Source organism: Rhinopithecus bieti, unplaced genomic scaffold, assembly GCF_001698545.2.
Source record: "Rhinopithecus bieti isolate Rb0 unplaced genomic scaffold, ASM169854v2 scaffold_13262, whole genome shotgun sequence".
Lineage (NCBI taxonomy): Eukaryota > Metazoa > Chordata > Mammalia > Primates > Cercopithecidae > Rhinopithecus > Rhinopithecus bieti.
This window is the reverse complement of record NW_016808004.1, coordinates 2,524,176-2,547,098: the sequence shown is the minus strand read 5'-3', so window position 1 is coordinate 2,547,098 and position 22,923 is coordinate 2,524,176. Positions and strand designations below refer to the sequence as shown.

The 22,923-nt window shown below is 42.4% G+C and overlaps 1 protein-coding gene across 1 annotated transcript in view; it reads right to left on the bottom strand.

The window, feature by feature from the left end:
- Positions 1-2,738: 2,738 nt before the first annotated feature.
- Positions 2,739-22,923, bottom strand: part of TRIP4 (thyroid hormone receptor interactor 4) — a 75,851-nt gene continuing 55,666 nt past the window's right edge. Inside the window, exons 11-12 of the mRNA XM_017884952.1 lie at positions 12,880-12,982; positions 2,739-3,042 (exon numbers count right to left, since the gene is read on the bottom strand). Coding sequence (XP_017740441.1) covers positions 2,975-3,042; positions 12,880-12,982 — 171 coding nt within the window. The 3' untranslated portion in view covers positions 2,739-2,974. The remainder of the gene's footprint in view (positions 3,043-12,879; positions 12,983-22,923) is intronic.

Below are 22,923 nucleotides of genomic sequence, written 5' to 3'. Positions count from 1 at the left end.
TTGAGCTGGCTTTTTGAGAATAACCCCATACTGTCTTGATCTTGGCTAGGTGCATTTTTCAAATTTACTAAATTAAATGGAATCCACAATAATGGGCTTTAGTAGAGACAATAAAGTGGAAAGAGATTACAGGTTATAATCCAAAGAAGCCATAACTTTGTAATTATTTGTAAAAATGGTTTTGAAGTCTAAATTTTTCACACTTACTTCCTAGGAAAAAATGAATTTATGTAAACTTCTGACTTAAAAGAGGGGATACCTAGTTTTCTTTTTCCAGATTAGCTATACCAAGAAACAAACAAAAACCCTTACTCTCTTCCAAACATCTAACTGCAAAGTCAAGGCTTCCTACATTTGACCTTAGCCAAAAGGCCAAGAAGCAATAAAGCCAAGGCTTCCTAAACCCTGTCAGAGAAAGTCTCCAGTTTCATATATCGCCTACTCTGACTTTATATAAATGAGACTGAGTCCTGCCTGGAAAACAAAACAAAAAACCCAAAAAGCTGAGAAGTCGACAGCAATTGAACCCAACTATTCAAAAGGGGGTACAGATATTTAGACTGCAACAAAAAACCAGCTCAGAAATGTGAAACTTCCTTTAGGCCACACTGTCCCAGAGTTACACAGTCAGAGCAAAGTGTTGTAAAGTACTAAAAGGCTATTCCTGGGCAAGTTTGCACTCAGGCTGCTAAGAATTTCCACGAGGCTTTAAATTGTGCTATTCATCACTGAGCAACTGAAGGCCATCTATCCCCAAGTTTCTCCCACACTTCCTCCCTGGTGTCTCCACAAATAAAAGAGAGACCTTATACTACCACCACCATATGAACTAAAGACAGACTTTCACAGTCTAACCATGAAAAGGAGAAGTTTCCATGTTATTCTGCCATTTACTAATGAGGTTCCAGTTGCATATTTTGGATGCTAAGGTGGGTTCTTGTAAACTTGTAAAGTTCTTGTAAACTGTCTTATCTCAGCACACAAAATGGTTGCATAACCTAATCTGTTGCAGCTCCTGTTTTTCTTTCGGCATGAACACAGTCTATCCAGATGAAAAAATCAATCCAGACACCTCTATGCTCAGGCTGTTGTTCAAATAAACATTTTTTTCCCTCCCTAGGCTCTTCACCTCCTGCCTTCTAGTTTTATTTTGGTATTAAGAGAGCCAGACAACTCCAGCATAGAATTCAAGGTGCTACTGCTTGGTAAACTATTGGCTGCATAGTGAATCCAGGATGGCTTCATTAATAGTACGGTCTGCAAGAAGCCAGAAAGAGACTCCCCGGACATGCTCCCCGCCAAAGAAGTGGACATTAGCAGTCCTTTCCTCTTTCTCCAGAGGTTGAACAGAAAAAGGGAATACTACATGTTTGCATCACCGGAACAAGAATCGGGTGGGTTTTCCCTGGGAATCCAGAGTGATCAGGCCCTGCAAAACCAATGCCTAGAGCTATGCAACAAGCAGGGTTCACAGTTGAGTGAACATCAATGCATAATGAGTGGAGGCATTTCAATGCAAATAAACGCTGAATATGAAGGATTAAAGAAAGGGGAAATTAATCTTTTTCATAACACAGGGCACATTTTTTTCTCTCCCTTGCTCTCTCTTTTTTAAGTCATGCACACAACTGCTGGAGGGAGTCCAACTTCCCCAGTGTGGTGGTGGTGTTTTATAAAAAGCAGAACATACACATTTAAGACCATGAATTTCCTCAGGATGCCAGCAACTGAGATTCTGACAGCTCTTCAGAACAGCCTCAGAAAGTGTTTCACTAAGGACGGCCAGACTGACAAGCAAAACCTCATTTCAAACTAACCTCTTCTTTTTCCAAAGCACATAGCTTTCTGGGATGTGAATGGTTTAAAAGATTTGATTTCAGCATTTGGGGGGTATTTGGATGCATTTACTAAGGCGATTTTATGTTTTAGTTTGTTTCTAATTGCCCCATCCAAGTGATGCTTTTGTAATACCAACAAAATAAATAGGGCAGCTTCATGCTGCTTTAGCAGGTGGCTCCATCTTCTCCCAGTCTGAACCATCCGTATCCTGGCTTCTCAAACCCAAGAAGTGGAAGCACTTCTTCAGCTTATTCCTTCCAAAAAAAAAAAAATTGCCAATGAGGGTTACTCAGCTTTTCACATTTCACTCAGACTGTTCAAGAGACATTGGATTGGAGGAGAAAACTTGTTACAAACCTTTTTGTTCCATCACAGGTTTGTATTAAGCACAGGATTCCTCAAACATCCTATTACTCTACCAGATTATCCCTTTGATAAGAAACGTTAAAATCTGAGAGGATCCCTCAAAAAAAAAATAATTAACCTAGGTTAAACACTTTTTCTTTTTTTTTTGAGACGGAGACTCACTCTGTCGCCCAGGCTGGGGTCCAGTGGCAGGATCTGGGCTCACTGCAAGCTCTGCCTCCCGGGTTCACGCCATTCTCCTGCCTCAGCCTTCCGAGTAGCTGGGACTACAGGCACCTGCCACCACGCCCGACTAACTTTTTTGCACTTTTAGTAGAGACAAGGTTTCACTGTGTTAGCCAGGATGGTCTCGATCTCCTGACCTCATGAGCCGCCTGCCTCGGCCTCCCAAAGTGCTGGGATTACAGGTGTGAGCCACCACGCCCGGCCATGTTAAACACTTTCTAACTACAAATACAAGTCTCGAAAAGGAAAGGAATTTCCAACTTGTTCCCATCTCTTTTGATACTATTCTGAGAAAAATGTCAAAAGACTTAGAATTTTAAATAGGTTTTATAAATAATGTATTCAAAGATTTTGACCCATTACATAAAGTAGGAATCCCACTCCTTAAGAAAAATATACAGGTTTTGGTAAGAGTTTAAGTTCTGAGATATTCAAGCCTGATGCCGAGCCTTTAGGTTTCTACTACTTCAATTCCAAAGGACCAGTAGATAGCAATTTTAGTACATAAAACTCCACTATGCTGTATAGTTCATTCTCTCCTAGGTCAGACAGCTTTATTCTGCTTCATTAACCCCTTCTTTGCTCCTTGATGGATCTTGGAATCCAGTTTCCCTGTAAGGGAGAAAAAGAAGTCTCATTATTTATTTTTGTATTTGCAATGCAAATCTTTTGTAGCCTCCCAGGTCTTCTGGTTACTGTGTTCCTGTCACATTCAATTATCTTATTTCAGGACTTAGACACTTCCAAACTTCAGAGTTTCATTCAGTAAGAATAAGGAAGCAATGGGAACACTGTACAGGGATACACAAATGCATACGAGTATTTGTCCTAAGAATCTAAGAAGTTAATTATTTCTAATTTTGTAGCTACTAGAAAAGAAATATCACATTTTTAAGGGTGTTCGATGCTAAGGCAAATTTTTAAGAATATACACATGCAATAAAGGAAGGCATTTCACACAGTGGGAAACCCATTCCTCTGACCTGTTAACTGGCTGAGCATAATGCATGAACCTTCACAGTGAGAAAAGCAGTTCAACACTCCTTTGCTGCCTCAGACTTAATAGGGGGAGTGACCTGCAACAGTGGAATAGAATCCACATGAATGCTTTACTGACAAAGGGCCCCTATCACCAGCTAAGAAGGTTAAAGGTTATAGGCTATTATATGACTCTCTAAGTATTAAACTTAGAAAACAAGCAACGTTCCCATCCCAGGTGACCCTAATGAAAGGTATATTACTGATGTGGTCTCTGACCTCTTCTCAGATCTACCAGGATCGAGTTTGGCTCAGTGGTAGCAGCCTTAGGAACCATCCATCTCATTAGGAGAATCTTAAGAGAATACCTGTCTGTCTGGCCTGAGAACAGTTTGGCAGTTTGCTTTCTCCCACAAAAAGTCTCATCTAAGTCAATAGTGATGCTTATGCTGAAAATAGAAACATAATTCAGTTCAGTCTCAGCACTAAAAAAAAAAAAAAACAAGGAGTCTTCCCCTTCAAAGGCAGCTGAGTATACCACAGGCCCATGCCCATAACCACTGCCTCTCAATATGTTGTCATTTTCATTTGTTGCAGCAATCAGGCATAACAGAAGGAGCACTGGACTAAAAGTCAGAAGACCCAGGTTCTAGTCCACCCTACTCTGGTATTAACTAGCTATATGACCTGGGCGAGTCATTCAATTTCTCTGGATTTCAGTATTTTCACTTGTCCAATTAAGTTAAGAATACATGTACTGACCATGGCACAGTAAGATTGTGAGAAAAATTAGCTTCAGCCTAACAAGTTTCCCTGTTTATTTAAATCTCCTCCTATCTAACATTAGTCTGTGTGTCTCTCTTTGTCTGTTTATCTCTCACTCTCTTTCAGGCTACACCTGCTTCTAGAAGAACATCATGTCCTTTTCTGGGCTTCCTCAGAAACCATCCACTAAGTGATACCCTGAATATCATTTAACAATAATCACAATGCTGTTGATTTTCATTTGGGCTTTAGAGCACAGGGCATTCCCAGGGATTTAGGAGTTCTTTTATCCCCTGTGCTTCCTGGCTGAAAACCAGAACATGCGCCAGCCATCTGGCAAAGAGCCCTGTTACAAGGCAAGTCAGCCTTTGTATCCCTAACACTACCATAGTGACTGCCAAATGGTAGATGCTCAATAAATGCTCTCACCAAATGAATTAAACAAAGGTAGACACTACACATTTCAAAACCTTTATATTATAGACAGTACTAAGTAACCACAAGTAGCAGATAACAGGTAAATGTAAGAGTACAGATTGTAAAGGTGGTAGTACCCAGAGGTGAATCTCATTCAGCTTTTTAGGACAAGCTAGGACAGAATTTAGAATTCCGTCTAGGACTCCAGACATCCAGTTGTCTGTATTGCATAAGTTGAAAGACTCTGTTTGTTTGTTTGTTTATTTATTGAGACAGAGTCTCTGTCGCCCAGGCTGGAGTACAATGGCGTGATCTCGGCTCACTGCAACCTCCACCACCCAGGTTCAAGCAATTATGCTGCCTTAGCCTCCCCTGTAGCTGGGACTACAGGTGTGTGCCATCATGCCCAGCTAATTTTTTTATTTTGTGGTAGAGATAGGGTTTCACCATGTTGGCCAGGTTGGTCTTGAATTCCTGACCTCAAGCGATCCCCCACCCCACCTCAGCCTCCCAAAGTGCTGGGATTACAGGCGTGAGCCACCACGCCTGGCTGAAAAACTCAGTTTTAATCCTGAGACTTCCTAGCTGTATAATCTTGAGTATGTTATCTAGTCACTCTTGTCCTCAATTTTATCAACTCTAAGAGGAAACTGGACTATAAAATACTGAAGGTTCCTTCCAACTCTATGATATTGTGCCCTAGAAATGAAATGTAAATTGGAATAATTTGTTCCTGAGGCAGTCTGATATAGTGAAAAGAACAGGAAATCTTGCGCCAGAAAAACTTGAGTAAAATAACTTCTATAAACCTGTAAAATGAAAGGAGGAAAAAGCCCTTACTAACACATAGTTATTGAGAAGATTCTAGGTAACACAAAGTGCTTTCTATAGACCAGTCACTGCGCTAGGTGTATTACACATACACTAAGTCCTTTAATCAAATAACTACAGGTTCAGTACTCCTTATCTAAAATGCTTGGGACCAGAAGTGTTTTAAATTTCAGATTTTTTTGGATTTTGGAATATTTGCATTATATATACTTACTGGTTAAGTATCCCAAATCCAGAAATCCAAAATCCCAAATGCTCCAATTAGCATATCCTTTGAGCATCATGTTGAAGCTCAAAAAGGTTTCGATTTTGCATTTCAGATTTTCAGATTTGGGGCAGGGTGTGGTGGCTCATGCCTGTAATCCCAGTACTTTGGGAGGCCAAGGCAGGCAGATTGCTTGAGCCCAGGAGTTCCAGAGCAGTCTGGCCAACAAGGCGAAACCCCGTCTGTACCAAAAAAAACCAAACCTCCCCCCACCTTCACCCCGCCCCAAAAAATCTGCCGGGTATGGTGGTGCAAGCCTGGAGTCCCAGCTACTTGGGAGGGTGAGACAGGAGGATGGCTTGAGCCCAGGAGGCGGAGGTTGCAGTGAGCCAAGATCCCATGCCATTGCCCTCCAGCGTGAGCAACAGAGTGAGACCCTATCTAAAAAAAACATTTTTTTTTTTTTTGGCCGGGCACAGTGGCTCACGTCTGTAATCACTGCACTTTGGGACGCAGGCAGATCACCTGAGGTCAGAAGTTCAAAACTAGACTGGTCAAAATGGTGAAACCCCATCTCTACTAAAAATACAAAAATTAGTTGGGCATGGTGGAGGGCATCTATAATTCCAGCTACTCAGGAGGCTGAGGCAGGAGAATCGCTTGAACCTAGGAGGTGGAAGTTCCAGTGAGCTGAGATTGTAAAAAATAATAAATAATAAATAAAAAAATAATAAAAATAAGCATTAAAATTAGCGGGATATGATGGTACAGGCTTATAGTCCAGTACTTGGGAGGGCTCGAGGGTGGGAAGATGCTTCAGCCAGGGAAACAGAGGTTGCAGTGAGCTGAGTTCACCCCATACTCAGCTGGGTGACAGAGTGAGACTTATCCTCCAAAAAAAAAAAAAAGAAACCCCAAAAACAAAAAAAATTCATATTTGGATGCTTAGCCTTAACTAAAAAAATATATATATTAAGTGCTTCAGGCGGGTGTGGCTTATGTCTGTACTCCCAGACTTTGGAAGGCCAAGGCAAGCAAATCATTGAGGTCAGGAGTTAAGGACCAGTCCTGACACCAACATGGTGAAACCATCTCTACTAAAAATACAAACATTAGTTGGGTGTGGTGGCACTGCCGGTAATCCCAGTACTCAGGAGGCTGAGCCGAGGATGAATTGCTTGAACCCAGGAGGCGGAGGTTGCAGTGGGCTGAGATTTGCCAGTGACTCCAGCCTGGGCAACAGGCAGGACCCATCTCAAAAAAAAAAAAGGGGGCTTCATAAATTCAAAGTCTCTGGAAGAAGGTAAGGGTGTTATATTATTTATGCTGAGGCTTTGGTGTTAGGGTTTCTTAGTTATGGTTTCATTTTCACCTTTATTTACATATACCCCAGGCAATCTTTTATTATTTATTTCAGATTCTATAAGAAAAAAAGACATATATTTTCTTCATTTTTTTTTTTTTTTTTTTTTTGAGACGGAGTCTCGCTCTGTCGCCCAGGCCTGGGTGCAGTGGCCGGATCTGGCTCCTGCAAGCTCTGTTCCCCGGTGTTAACGCCATTCTCCTGCCTCAGCCTCCCCAGTTAGCTGGGACTACAGGCGCGCCACTGACCGGTAGTTTTTTTGTATTTTTTTTATTTTTAGTAGGAGACGGGGTTCAACGGGTTAGCCAGGATGGGTTCTCGCTCTCCTGACCTCGGGATCCGGGCCCGTCTCGGCCCGTCTCGGCCTCCCAAAGTGCTGGGATTACAGGCTTGAGCCACCGCGCCCGGCCTTTCTTCACATTCTTAAAGCTTCACTGAATAAGAACATTCCTATTTTACATTTCAGGAAACTCCAGTATGATTATGAAAGCCTTCAAGTGAGACCAGCTCAGGTAAGATCAACCCATCAGAATAAAACACCCAATGGTAGGCAGACTAATCTCTGGCCTCAATGATGATGTCTAAAATGGAAAGCTAATAGAAGAAACAAGATACAAGAAGAACAAGGATTTCCAGGATATTCCCAGGAATTCAGACGTTCTTTCATCCCATAGGCTGCCTAAAAAAAATCAGACTTTTGCCAACAATCTGTGAACTCCTTACAATCATGGACATTTTGTATCCCTAAAGTCTAACAGAGGGATTGCCAATAGAGGCAACTCTTGGGCCAGCTGTGGGCAATGATGGCAAGGGACCAGGGCTTCTTGTGGAAAGCAGCAGTCATCATGACTGTCCTTAGATTGCAGGAACTTTAAGCTCTGAATTCTAGTTCAGCCTGGGCTTCTAAGATCAGGATCTGGATAGTGAACCACAGTGACATACAATACATCCTCTTCAGGGTAGGGTGTAACACTTAGTTTCTGTATTTCCCCAGTATTTTTACATTTAGTACCTAAATCATTTCAGTGTTAAACCACATCCCCAATCATAGTGCCTAAAAGAAAATCAAATGCATGTGCAGCAGATGGGCAAGAAGTTAAAAGGGGAAAAAATATTTGTCATCAATTGATATAACTCTCACAGGAATTTTCACATGGTTTGCAAAAGATATAAGGTGCATTAGTTTATAGAGCATGTTGTTAAATTTAAAAATTTTCCTTTATCTGAGTATTCAACCTATATAAAGCAGACACAGAGCCAGGTGATACCCTACTGTATATTGCTTTTTTCTGAATTATTTCAATTTCAGGAGACACAATTAAGGTCAAGCAAACTCAAATTTACACTTCCAAAAACAAATCAAAGTACACACCTTTAATTTAAGGCATTTATATACATATATATGATACAACACATAATATATATATATGATACAACACATAAATGGGTCATATTCTAAAAGTTTATTTGCAAGTCTGAAGTTTGGAACCTGAAGCCAGGAGTAGTAGTGTATATCTGTAGTTCCAGCTACTTGGGAGGCTCAGGCAGGAGGATCTCTTGAACCCAGAGTTCAAGGCCAGCCTAGGCAACATAGTGAGACCCCTGTCTCAAAAATAAAAGTTTGGAATTTCAAATATATTTATCATAGAACTAATCTGTAAAGGGTGGCTACGTTCCTAAGCCATCCCACCAAAAAAAAAAAAAAAAAAAATTAAGCCATACTGTTATAAGTAAAGCAGACTATTAATTTTTTTTTAGAGACAGGATCTCGCTCTGTCATCCAAGCTGGAGTGCAGTATTGCAATCATAGCCCATTGCAGCCTTGAACTCCTGGGCTGAAGCAATATTTCTGCCTCAGCCTCCCAAGTAGCTGGCACTATAGGCACACGCCACCACACTGGAATAATTTTTTTTTTTTTGTAGAGACAGGGTCTCGCTATGTTACTCAGGCTGGTCTCAAATTCCTGGCTTCAAGTGATCCTCCTGCCTCAGCTTCCTAAAATGCTGGGATTACAGACATAAGCCACTGTGCCTGACCAAGTATTAATATTATTAACGCTATTAAACTTAATCACTTCATGTAATAATATATCTAGGGGAAAATATGATAACCATTCCAAATTAAGAGGTGTGTATGTATTTTCCCCAGTGTAACTGGGATTAAAGACTTTTCCAGCTTAAACTACTGGAGGTATCCCCTAGGACCTAATGGAAGAGAGTTCTGGCAGTGTAGGAGGTTTTTAGAGAAGCCGAGGTGGATGGATCACCTGAGCTCAGGAATTCAAGATCAGCCTGGGCAACATGGCAAGACCCTGTTTCTAGCAAAAATACAAAAAATTAGCCAAGCATGGTGGCGTGCGCCTGTGGTCCCAGCTACCTAGGAGGCTGAGGTGGGAGGATCACTTGAGCCTGGGAGGTGGAGGTTGCAGTGAGTCGAGATTGTGCCATTGCACTCCAACCTGGATGACAGAGTGAGACCCCATCTCAAAATAAGATTTTCACTACCTATTGTTTCTGTGCAGTTTTTAACCTTGTCTAGTCTACCATTAACTAACAGAAACAATAGGAAAAAGATAGGAATTTTTTTTTTTGAGACAGAGTCTCGCTCTGTCACCCGGGCTGGAGTGCAGTGGCGTGATCTCAGCTCGCTGCAAACTCCGCCTCCTGGGTTCACGCCATTCTCCTGCCTCAGCCTCCCGAGTAGCTGGGACTATAGGTGCCCGCCACCACGCCCGGCTAATTTTTTGTATTTTTAGTAGAGACAGGGTTTCACTGTGGTCCCAATCTCCTGACCTTGTGATCCACCCGCCTCAGCCTCCCAAAGTGCTAGGATTACAGGCGTGAGCCACTGTGCCTGGCCTAAAGATAGGAATTTATTAAAGCTTTCTCCTAAGAATGTCACTCCCCTCCCCATCATGAAACCTTATGGAGAAAAATGAAGGCCCTAAAGGTCCTGAAGGTGTAGAGAAAGTACTAAAGTAATATGTTTCAGAGAAATATCCAAACCCCACACAGAACATTTTCTCACAGGACTTTAGGCAGCAGATGAAAACCAAGCCAGGGGAAGAAGCTACGAAAAGGGAAGTAGGACTAAAGATCAAGTAACAGTGGGTGTGAGAGAGAGGATCTACCACCGTTTCCTCCTACCACCAGTGTTGCCACCAGTGCCTAGAGGAAGGTGAAAATGAAATGGAGGAGGAAGGGGTAGACTGCCAGAACCAAAACAGAGAGAGGGTAAAATGGAGATCTAAATTCTAAACAGGGCCAGGTGTGGTGGCTCACACCTGTAATCCTAACACTTTAGGAGGCCAAGGCAGGAGGATCACTTGAGACCAAACTGGGCAACATAGTGAAACCTCATCTCTACCAAAAATTTAAAAATCATCTGGGTGTGGTGGCACATACCTGTAGTCCCAGCTACTTTGGGGGCTGAGGTGAGAGGATTACTTTATCCCAGGAAGTGGAGGCTGCAATGAGTCATAATTGCACAACTGCACTCCAGGCTGGGTGACAGGCCGAGGCCCTATCTCAAAAATAAATAAATCCTTAATAGTGGAGAAAAGAAAGGATTTCCAGGGCTACTGGGCCACCAACTGGAGTACCGTCTGAAGTAAATAATTTGTGTCAGTTAAGGGAAACTTGGTTCAGATCTTCCAATGTGTAGGAATCTTAGGATCTTATCAATCAAAATGTTGCCTGAATGTTGCAGTAAATATACATTAATATAAATTCCTACTCCAAGCATTTCATTTTGTGATTCAAAGCAGTGTTACTTAAAGTGTAGCCAGCTGGCCAACAGCATCAGTATCCCCTGAGAGCAGGATTGAGGAACCTGTGTTTTAACAGTTTGCTAGGTGATTTTTAGTTACATTATAGTTTGAGAAGTACTTCTCTAGGTCATAGATTTATAAAATGGCTAGTTGGTCCCCAAAGTATTGGATGAGGGAGAGTTGTGCACCAGTGAGGACAATGCATGCCCTAGAATCACGCAATTCACACGATGGGAAAGCAGTGACAAAAAGGCACAAAATGGTAACTGACATGAGCAAATGGGAGAGTTGCTGATGTTGCTTTTCTAAGGATGTTAGGCAGGGAGGACACCACTACTATGTATGTGGTTTTTTATTTTATTTTATTTTCTTGAGACAGAGTCTCGCTCTGTGGCCCAGGCTGGAGTGCAGTGGTGCAATCTTAACTCACTGTAAGCTCCACCTCCCGGGTTCACGCCATTCTCCTGCCTCAGCCTCCCGAGTAGCCAGGACTACAGGCACCTGCTACCATGCCTGGCTAATTTTTTGTATTTTTAGTACAGATAGGGTTTCACTGTGTTAGCCAGGATGGTCTCGATCTTCTGACCTTGTGATCCACCTGCCTCAGCCTCCCCAAGTGCTGGGATTACAGGCATAACCCACAGTGCCTGGCCCACTTTGAGACTGCTTTGAAATAGAAGAGGCTGCTCTGGGACAGAGGAAAACAAGATGGGTCCCAGCTACTCAGGAGGCTAATGTGGGAGGATTAGACCTGGGAGGTTGAGGCTACAGTGGGCCATGATCATGCCACTGCACTCCAGCCTGGGTGACAGAGCAAGACCCTGTCTTAATCAATTAACTAATAAAAATTTTAAAAAGGAATGAAAAGCAAGAGAGCCAAGGCCGTACTCTGGGAACCAATAATGAAGAGAAATGTGGGAAGTGGTGTCTCTAAAACAGATGCTCAATAAATACTTAAAATGTTAAGTCTTTTTTTTTTTTGAGATGGAGTTTCACTCTTGTTGCCTAGGCTGGAGTGCAGTGGCACGATCTCGGCTCACTGCAACCTCCACCTCCCAAGTTCAAGCGACTCTCCTGTCTCAGCCTCCCGAGTAGCTGGGATTACAGGTGCCCACCACCATGCCCAGTTAATTTTTTGTATTTTTGGGAGAGACAGGGTTTCACCATGTTGGCCAGGCTGGTCTCGAACTCCTAACCTCAGATGATCCACCCATCTCAGCCTCCCAAAGTGCTGGGATTACAGGCATGAGCCACCACGCCCAGCCCTTATTCTTGAGTTGAATACTGAACAATGAATAAATGGATAAATGACAATGTTGCCACTGCACTGCCTTACTACTTCCTTTAATGAGCAGTACAGTGGGGCAAAACACTCTTTTGGCTGACAAATAGCATTTTAACGTAATAGGATCTGAAATAGAAGTTTCGAGTGATTTACTATGCCGATAATTGTGGATCAAGGTATAATTTGGAAAGGCTTTACTGTAGTTAACCTAACAAAGTTATTGATAAACATAATTATATTAAGCCTCCAACACAAGGGACACACAGAACACAGTAAAAAAAAATTTTTTTTTTTTTTTTTTTTTTTTTGAGACGGAGCCTCACTGTGTTATCAGGCTGGAGTGCAATGGTACAATCTCAGCTCACTGTAACCTCTGCCTCCCAGGTTCAAGCGCTTCTCCTGCCTCAGCTTCCCAGTCCTCAGCTGGGACTACAGGCACTACAGGCGCATGCCATCACACCCAGCTATTTTTTTTTTTTAATCTTAGTAGAGATGTGATTTCACCATGTTGGCCAGGATGGTCTTGATGTCTTGACCTCGTGATCCGCCTGCCTCAGCCTCCCAAAGTGCTGGGATTACAGGCATGAGCCACTGTGCCCAGCCAAAAGGAAAGATTTTATAAAAATCTAGACAAGTGAGATGCAAGACAAAAAAATAAAAAAAGAAAAGAAAATTAGACCATCAAAGATTATGACTTACAGGCTGATCCAAAGGTAGTGGGTTACTTCAACTGATTGTTCAGTCAGTTACAGATTAAATTCCTTGTTCTACTTTTTTCCCCATTCCTCACTACTGCACTTGACTAGTCTTAAAGAAAAAAAAAATCATGACTTACAGATTTTTGGATTTCCTTTAATAGGAAACTTCACAACCATTTCCTGAGGATTTTTGCAGATGAAAACAAATGGAGAATCAGATTCTTGACTGATGTCTGGAAACTGTGAAATATAAAAATAAAAGATAACTGACACAAGTTCTTGTCCTCTACACTTGAGAGAACTAGCTCTTTAACTCATAAATATATTGGTAGTAACTACAAGTTAAATAACACTCATTCGGTGTCACTATATAACTTGCTGTCTTACTTGATTCTGTTTTCAGACTTCATTCTAGTTTCTCTTTGTTGGAAGAGTCTGAGAGTAATGTGTGGCTTTTAATTTTAAACAGCTCATTACGCGGAGGAATATGATTTTTGCCCCCAAACTGTTTGCTAATGTACGCTTAAAAAATTATATTTGGTTTGGATTCAAATACTTTATAGATTTAGCAGCAGTACCCACTAAAAAAAAAAAAAAAAAAAAAAAGAAGGAAAAGAGTTTCAGCTAGTTGCCGACAAGTTTTTCTTTTGAATTTTAAGGAGATCAGAAGATGTCCCAGATTTCACTTCCAACATTCTGATGATCAGTAACTCTCATTTCACAGGTGAAGAGGATTATGCTCAACAAGCAAGAACAAACCTTCACCTTTCTACAATCCTTAGTACAGCATTATACAGTCTATTGCCTGCCATCTCTGATTTCCTATAGTGGGAACAACTTCATTAAAAAAAAAAAAAAAAAAAGGATACCTGAAATCCTCCCAGAAGAATCAGAACTGATTGCTCTTTTATCACAACCAAGAATCAGGAGATTCAGAGATCTCCTTGGGGAACATCAGGTACCCACAAGGTTCAACTCATGTGAAGCACTGGAAGACTTAAGAAAAATAAAACATCTGTGGAAATTCTGCCAGAAACAGTATACATAGCCCTTCTCTCACTAAACGGAAGGAAGATGATTCATTCTGAAAGGTATGAACATGCAAAAGCTGTTTTGCTGGATGCTTTCCAGATCTACTTCGGGTAAAAAGGTAACTGGTAGAGCAATTCTGAAAATTATTTAGAAACCTCCTTTGGATCTCTTATCATAAAACAAATCTGTGTGAATAGTTAGGACTTTTACTTTTTTTGTAAAAACAGACACAGAACCTAGAGTAAGACTATGCTGGCTACACAATCACAATTTAAGAACAATTGGGGGTTAGCAATGGTTAACTGATCTGGAATTTCATTATTTCCTATCTTATTATGTCTTATGTTTGGCATGTTCAACAAATATGACTCATAGGCTTCTGGGTCAGACTTCATTACCAGAGAAGCCTTTCTCCTAGTAACTACCATCAAAAGTATGAAATTACCTGTATTTTCCACCCTTATTTGACTGCTAAGATATGCCTCCTAAAGTCTAAGCCACTAAAAGTTTCATTTTAAAAAGTAAGGAAATTCAAATTTCTCTGTAACTAGAAGCATGAATAGTTAAACTTTTTTACTGACCACTCTTGTCCTACATGATAAATGATGCTGTGAGGAAAATGGAAGGGATTTTTAGCAGCATCTGGTCCTGCCCACACACCATGGCTTTCAGTGTGGAAGAGGTGGGACATGTACTTTGTTTTTGTTTTGTTTTGTTTTGTTTTGTTTTAAGAGATGGGGGTCTCGCTATGTTGCCCAGGCTGATCTCAAACTCCTGGACCCAAATGATTCTCCTGCCTCAACCTCCCAAAGTTCTGGGATTATAGGAGAGAGCCACCACACCCAGCCAATAAAACAAACTTAATATTAACTATCGGCCACAATCATATTAATAGTCAGGGTCAAATGTTCATGGTAGAAAAGTAAGGCTAAAGACACAAGGGTAAACCCTCTTCTTTCTTACCCCTTTTATCTTCAGAAGCCAAAGAAAAGCAGGGCCCAGCTGTTATTGCTGGGTATTAGAAGGAAATAAGCTCTGCACAAGATCCATGCTGAGGTGCTTTGGCACAAATAAAACCAGAGGCTGCCATCAAGATCTCTAAACCTAATTCTACAGAGACCAGAGCAGCAGCAGTCATAATTACCATCTCTTTAATTTTCCTATTTTTCCTTCCCTGTGGCTTAGAGACCACTGAGGCAAAGGACAATCACAACTCTGCTTTTCCAACCCCACAAACCATTTCCGCCAATCTCTCCTCTTTCTTCCATATCAATAACTTTTGCCTCTCTACTGGATCAATCCTATTAACACACAAACATTCTGTAATGTCTGACATGAAACAAAGTCTCTTATCCAGATCCCACATCCTCCTCCAGCTACTACTCATTTCTCAGATTCCCATTACAACAAAATTCATCAAAAGATTATCTGTACTCCCTGCCTTTAATTTCTCTCCTACTTTTTTCTCCAATTCACTATAAATAGGCTTTCGCTCTCATCATTCCATCAAAATTATTCTTGTAAAGGTCACTGTTGACTTCCATGTTGTTAAATCAAATGGTCAATTCTCAGTTCTCACCTTTTTTTTTTTTTGAGACGGGGTCTTGCGCTCTCACCCAGGCTGGAGTGCAGTGGCACAATCTCGGCTCACTGCAACCTCTGCCTCCTGTGTTCAAGCAATTCTCCTGCCTCAGCCTCCCAAGTAGCTGGGATTACAGGCACCCGCCACCATGCCCGGCTAATTTTTGTATTTTTAGTAGAGACGGGGTTTCACCATGTTGGCCAGGATGGTCTCGATCTCTTGACCTCATGATCCGCCTGCCTCGGCCTCCCAAAGTGCTGGGATTACAGGCGTAAGCCACTGCGCCTGGCCTTTTACTTTTATTGGAGACAGGAGCTGTCATTATTGTTCACCACCAAATTCTCAGCACTCAGCCTAGTGACTGCTACATAGCAAGCTTTCACAAATATCCATTGAATATATATTCCTGTCGAAGTAAGCCTCTTCTCCCCTCTGAGCCTCAGCTTCGCCATTTGCAAAATGGGGATAATAATAACTAGGTTGAAGCATAGTAAGGCTTAAATTAAAAAGGAAATTCTAACTTCTCAATGAAAGGTAGTTTCCCTGTCTGCCTTTCTCATGCTTTGTCATCTCACAGGTCCACTCCTGAGATGTGTGTTCTCTAGAAAGCAGGCTGGAACACAGACAGGAATCGTTGTCTGGGTGGTGCGATCATTTCTGAGCTGCACAGACACAGTATGACACAGCAAGGAAAAATGGCATTGCTATTCAGACTTAAAACCAACATCTCTCATTTTTAATGTTCTGCCAATAGAAATCTCAGCCTCTTCAAAGGACTGAGTATCCCATCCATATTGCCTCACTTAGCAATTGTGTTTTTTAAAGAAATACACATTTCTGCTTGCTGAGCAAAAGCAAAGAGATTTCGTAAATACACAATCATTTGATCAACATCCATGCAGGGCTGCAAGCTGATTGCTCAAGTTGAGTTGTGGACAAAAATCGATCATTTAGACCCTCCCTAACCTGGCCCTTCTTTATCTGTCCAATGTAAAAAGGCAGCAGATTGGAATGGGAGAGACTAGACTATAGTCGGATCTAATTTCAATTCCAGTTCCATCACTTATGGACACGTAACTTAGAAAGTATCCAATCCAATCTTCAATTTCCTCATCTACAAATGAAGTGTATATGAAGTGGCTAGAAAAGTGCCTAGCTGGTAGTGGGTACCCCAAACAAATATCCCGCTGAGGATATTTATATCTATATTATTGGGAATCTACTGTGTGCCAGGCACTGTTCTAGACCCTGGGGATGCAAAGAGGAACACAATCTCGCACTTGAGGAGGTTACTGTTGAGGGAGAGAAACAAATGCATCAGGTGCCTATTATCAATGATATGGGAGTTCAGAGGAGATGGACCCAACACAACTGGGAGAGCCAGGGAAGGGCTCCTGGGGAAAGCCGCGCCTGAGCTGAATCTATCACGGTGAAAAGTAGAGGAGGCATTCCAGGCTGTGATAAGAACACAGCCAAAAGGCTGGGGACTCTGGGATAGCACAGTGATATAAGAACCAGACAAACAGGGCAAGCTGGCAAGTGGTGGGGGATGAAGCCACAAAGTAGGCATAGTCAAATCATGAAGAGTCTTGATGCCACTTCAAAGTGTATTTGCTTTCTAGGGCTGTCATAACCCAGTACCACAAACTGGGTGGCTCAAAACCACAGAAACGTATTCTGTCACAGTTATAGAGACCAGAAGTCCAAAATCAAGGTGTCGGCCAGTTTGGTCCTTCTAGAGACTCTGAGAGAGAAACTGTTCCATGCCTCTCTCCTAACCTCTAGTTGGGCATTACTCCAGCCTCTGCTTCCATCTTCACATGGCATCCTCCTAGTATGTTTCTGTGTGTCTAAATTTCTCTCTTCATTAAGGGCACCAGTCATTGGATTAGGGGCCCACACCACTTTGCTATCAGTTCATCTTAAGGTGGTCTCATCTGCAAAGACCCTGTTTCCAAACAAGATCATATTCATAGGTACTACTGGCTAAGGCCTGAGCTTATCATTTTGGGGGACACAGTTTAACCCACAAGATAATGGGAGTGATAGAGTTTTGTGTAGTAATGTCCCTTAGACTCTGGTGGTAAGAATTGATGACTGGAGACCTCCTCCTATGGTTCTGTTGCTTTGGTCACTAGAAAGCTCAAGTCAAATGGATGGCGCACACACACACACACATCTTTTTTTGGCACATGTACAGGGCACTACAATTTGTATTTCATCCATGAGCATTATTTCTGGTTCCCTCTTGTATTTTCTATCCTTGTGTATCAGTCAAGTCCTAACGGGAAACAGGGGGGACACTCAAATTAAGATAATTCAAGAAGGGTTTATGTAAAATGGGGCTATTTACAGAGGTGTGGGCTGGAGATAGGGGAAGTACAACAGACAACGCAGTGTCCAGGGGCCAATAACAGTGGAGTTTCACCCCTAGTCCCAGGAGACAGAGCAGTTACCTGCCTAGAAAGAGAGAGTCTTACTGAGAAGGTCAACTTGAGAGGATTTGTGTTCTCTAAGGAAGGACACGGCCTGCCCACTGTGACTTCAGGACCTCACTCCCCTCCTCCCTCTAATCCCCTGCTGGTGCTTCCCATGGCCAAAGCCAATAAAACTCCAGATATAAGCCACATGATCAGTGCCCCAAGGCAGACAGCAGGATGGCAGGTGGAGTGGGTCTGGAGAGGCAAGCAGAAAAGACCCCCAGCAAGTCTTTGCCCTTGTCAGGGCTCAGAACATAATACCCCAAAGTATGGCACCTTGACACATGGAGGACTTTAAGCTGGAGGAAATTAAGAAAACTGCAAAAGTGGGACAGTCTCTCTGACCTTCTCTGGCCTTTCTATCCTGAAACAGGCCATAAAAGAATTCCTTGACCTACCTCCCCTAAAAGTAGGTCACAAGGCCCTCATTCCAGAGGTATCCTGCCCTATATCCAGAGGCCAAGAAGAATCTGTACAAATAAGCCTTGCTAAGTTTCCCCCAATTTTGCACCATTGGATGATACCTTTCTGTCCTTCAATCAAGCTTCCGTTATGTCTGTCCATAAAAATACACAACTTTCCCTGGATCTTTGGGCCTTTGTATCCAAAGTCTCCTCAGTCATGTAAAACTATATTAAACAAATTAGTTATACTTTTCTCTTGTTAATCTGCCTTTGTCACTGAGATATCAGTCATAAACCTTGCAATAGGCTGGGAAAGAAATCTTTTGTCCCCTACACCTTTCATTCTGATTTTCTCATTTATTTTTTACATTCTTTGTATTTGAGTCAGCAATCTCAAATCCTTCCTTTTTAGAATAAAAATGGGAATAACCACCAAAAAGTATAGAAAGCAGTGGCAGAATTTCCTGTCCCTTTTACCACAGTGCTCTCTGTCATCAGCAGTTTGTAAGCTGCACGTGACAATCAGTTGAGTCACCCTGAGCGGTCATAGCAGGCTGACCCACTATGGGATCAGAGCCCTTTGCACACAGTCCTCTGGCCACTCAGCATGTTACATAAACTCCCGGCAGGCTCCCTATTTCCAGAGCTTTCCAAGGACATGCTTGCAGCAGGAGTCATTCNGTATATATATATTATATATATATAATCTCATTTCTTTTGCCATTTTCATAACAGAAAAAGTTCATTAGCAGTTTTTGTCAACCACCACTGATTCAGTGGCAAATGGGCATTTTCACCAAATCTTCAGGCCTCCCCTTCATTCTTACTCATTCTTGTACTGAAATGATCAATAACTCCTCAACTAGTCACTCTTCACAACTAATTCCCAGATGATCTGTAAATGGTATATCTGTCTCCAGATATAAGATTTATAAGTTGGCCAGGCGTGGTGGCTCATGCCTATAATCCTAGCACTTTGGGAGGCCGAGACAGGTGGATTGCTTGAGGCCAGGAGTTCAAAACCAGCCTGGCCAGTATGGTGAAACCCCGTTTCTACTAAAAATACAAAAAATTAGCTGGGCATGGTGGCGGGCACCTGTAATCCCAGCCACCCGGGAGGCTGAGGCGGGAAGATCGCCTGAACCTGGGAGATGGAGGTTGCAGTGAGCCAAGATCACGCCACTGCACTCCAGCCTGGGCAACAAGAGTGAAACTCCATCTCAAAAAAAAAAAAAAAAAGATTTATAAGTTGTTAGTTGAAGAACTAATAACTAAAGCAACAATAATAGGGAATTCATTAACAAAGAACATATATTTGCTGTAGGCTTTCTTGGTTTGAATTTTGAAGAACTAGATAGAACATGAAATCAGGGTCTGAAATCTCGTTAGCTGAAAACCAACTCCAAGAAGACTGAGGTGATAATATGCAGAAAGAGAGAAGGAAATGAGTCTGATAAGGAGGTGCAAGAACAAGAGATCCAAGGAAGCATACCCCGCAAGCAACAGTGCTCTGTGATAAACAGTTCTCATTTATATTTTCCTTCAAAGCAATTCAAGGTGTCACAGGAAAACTACCACCCAGGCCCCACCCTACTAGAAGATAAATGTTTTCTTACTTCAGGGTACTACTGATCATAGTACTTTGACCAGAGGACAATTCTATATTTGACTAGGGTTGAATAAAGATCATACCAGTTGGCCCAAAGTGGGATAGCTGAACTCCCATATACCAGTAACCCAATTCAAGTCACGTGCCTAATATCTAAGACAGAAGCTTCCAGCTCAATGCTACAGAGACAATTCATATATGCACCAGGTGAAAGGGATAAGTGATAAGACATACACAAATTTACGGATCTTATAGCCATTTGTGGAAGACAATCTGGTTGAAGCAGCTACAACCAGGTCTCATTCTATCCACAGTAACATTTCCACTGTGGTTTTCTGTGCCCTGTGGAATCATATGCTAGAACCTCTACATAAAAGAACTCAAGCAAATATATTTTCTCTAAAATTAACCTCATAGCTTTTCTGGCCTGATTCTTCAAGGCCTAACTGGGAATCACCCACTCATGACAATCATTTATTTTTGGTCTTGATTTTAATATAATAGGTTTTCACTCCAACTTAAAGCAGTGAAAACCAGAAGAAAACTGCTTTTAATTAAAGACAGTTTTGGGAGACTGAGGCAGGTGGATCACCTGAGGTCGGGAGTTCGAGACCAGCCTGACCAACATAGAGAAACCATGTCTCTACTAAAAATACAAAATTAGCCAGATGTGGTGGTACGTGCCTGTAACCCCAGCTACTCGGGAGGCTAAGGCAGGAGAATCGCTTAAACCTGGGAGGCGGAGGTTGCGGTGAGCCAAGATCGTGCCATTGCACTCCAGCCTAGGCAACAAGAGCGAAACTCAAAATAAATGAATGAATGAATGAATGACAGTACGTGGTAAGCTCTTTAACCAACAAAGTCCATTCTGAGACTATTACCTCAGAATGCTGAAGACTCCTCTTGAATCAAGGGCTGTGCCAATTTTAGATTTTATTTTCCCAATGGCTAGTCTGACTCAACTGAAAACTATTCCAAGGCAGTGCTCTGAGAGATCTCCGACTTCACTTAACATATCAAGGTAAGGTCATTGTCAAGCAATCTGGTGTTATTAATGTCAACAATACTCCTTTATCAAATAACATATCTTTTAGAACAAAAAAGAAACAAGTTGATCTTAGACTTCTCTCACCCTTCATATCCAGTCAAATTACTAAGTCCTATAAACTTTACCTCCTAAACATTCCAATCATCAGTTCCTTTCTCTTCAACTCAACTGACACAGCATTGCTGCAGACCTTCATCATAACTCACCTGGACAACCATGGTAATTTCCTAAATCATCCCCATTTTCAGGCTTGTCCCATCCAGTACATCCTTCCTACGGCTGCCAGGACAATCCTTCTAAAACATGACTTTGGCTGGGTGTGGTGGCTCAGGCCTGTAATCCCAGCACTTAGGGAACCCCAGGTGGGCGAATCACCTGAGGTCAGTAGTTCAAGACCAGACTGGACAATATGGTGAAACCCATCTCTACTGAAAATACAAAAAATTAGCTGGGTGTGGTGGCACGCGCCTGTAATACCAGCTACTCAGGAGGCTGAAAGAGAAGAATTGCTTGAACCTGGGAGGCGGAGGTTGCAGTGAGCCGAGATAATACCACTGCACTCTAGCCTGCACGACAGAGTGAGACTCTGCCTCCAAAAAACAAAAACAAAAACAAAGTAACACAACTTTATATGGGTATCTTTAGAACACAGTTCAAATCCTTTCACATGGCATTTAAGATTTTTCTTTTTTGTTTTTTTGAGATGGAATCTCACCCTGTGACCCAGGCTGGAGTGCAATGGTGCGATCTCAGCTCACTGCAACCTCTGCCTCCCGGGTTCAAGAGATTCTCCAGCCTCAGCCTCCCCAGTAGCTCGGATTACAGGCATGCGCCACCACACCCCGCTAATTTTTGTTTTTATGTTTAGTACGGACAGAGTTTCACCATGTTGGCTGGGCTGCTCTTGAACTCCCAACCTCGTGATCCACCCACCTCGGCCTCCCAAAGTGCTGGGATTACAGGTGTGAGCCACTGTATCCAGCCAAGATTTTTCATATATCCACCATTGTCTGCCTCTCTATTTATTGTCGTGACCACTTATTGTACACCTACTATATGCCAGGCTGTATGTTAGGACACTGGAGATATAAAGGTGAATAAGACATAGATGGTCACCTAGGCCAGGCCTGGTGGCTCATGCCTGTAATCCCAGCACTCTGGGAGGCTGAGGCAGGCAGCTCACAAGGTCAGGAGATGGAGACCATCCTGGCCAACATGGTGCAACCCCATCTCTACTAAAAATATAAAAATTAGGCCGGGCGCGGTGGCTCAAGCCTGTAATCCCAGCACTTTGGGAGGCCGAGACGGGCGGATCACGAGGTCAGCAGATCGAGACCATCCTGGCTAACACGGTGAAACCCCGTCTCTACTAAAAAAATACAAAAAACTAGCCGGGCGAGGTGGCGGCGCCTGTAGTCCCAGCTACTCGGGAGGCTGAGGCAGGAGAATGGCGTGAACCCGGGAGGCGGAGCTTGCAGTGAGCTGAGATCCGGCCACAGCACTCCAGCCTGGGCGACAGAGCGAGACTCCGTCTCAAAAAAAAAAAAAAAAAAAAAAAAAAAAAAATTAGCTGGGTGTGGTGGCACAAACCTGTAGCCAAGATCATGGCACTGCACTCCAGCCAGGCAACAGAGTGAGACTCCTTATTTAAAAAAAAACAAAAAAAAGGCATAGATCGTCACCTAAAGAACTACATGTCAACATATAAATTAAAAAACAAAAAAAAAGCAGTAATGAAAGTACGAACACAGTAGGAGCCCAAAGAAGGAAATTAATCCTGTTAGGGAGGAAATGGGCTGGGGTCAGGGAAGACTTCAGAGAGTAACATCTGAGATTTTTTTTGTAGTTGTTTAGATGGAGTCTTGCTCTGTCGCCCAGGCTACAGTGCAGTGGCGCGATCTCAGCTCATTGCAACCTCCGCCTCCCAGGTTCAAGCAATTCTCTGCCTCAGCCTCCCGAGTAGCTGGGATTACAGGCGCCTGCCACCATGCCCAGCTAATTTTGTATTCTTTGTTTTTTTTTTTTT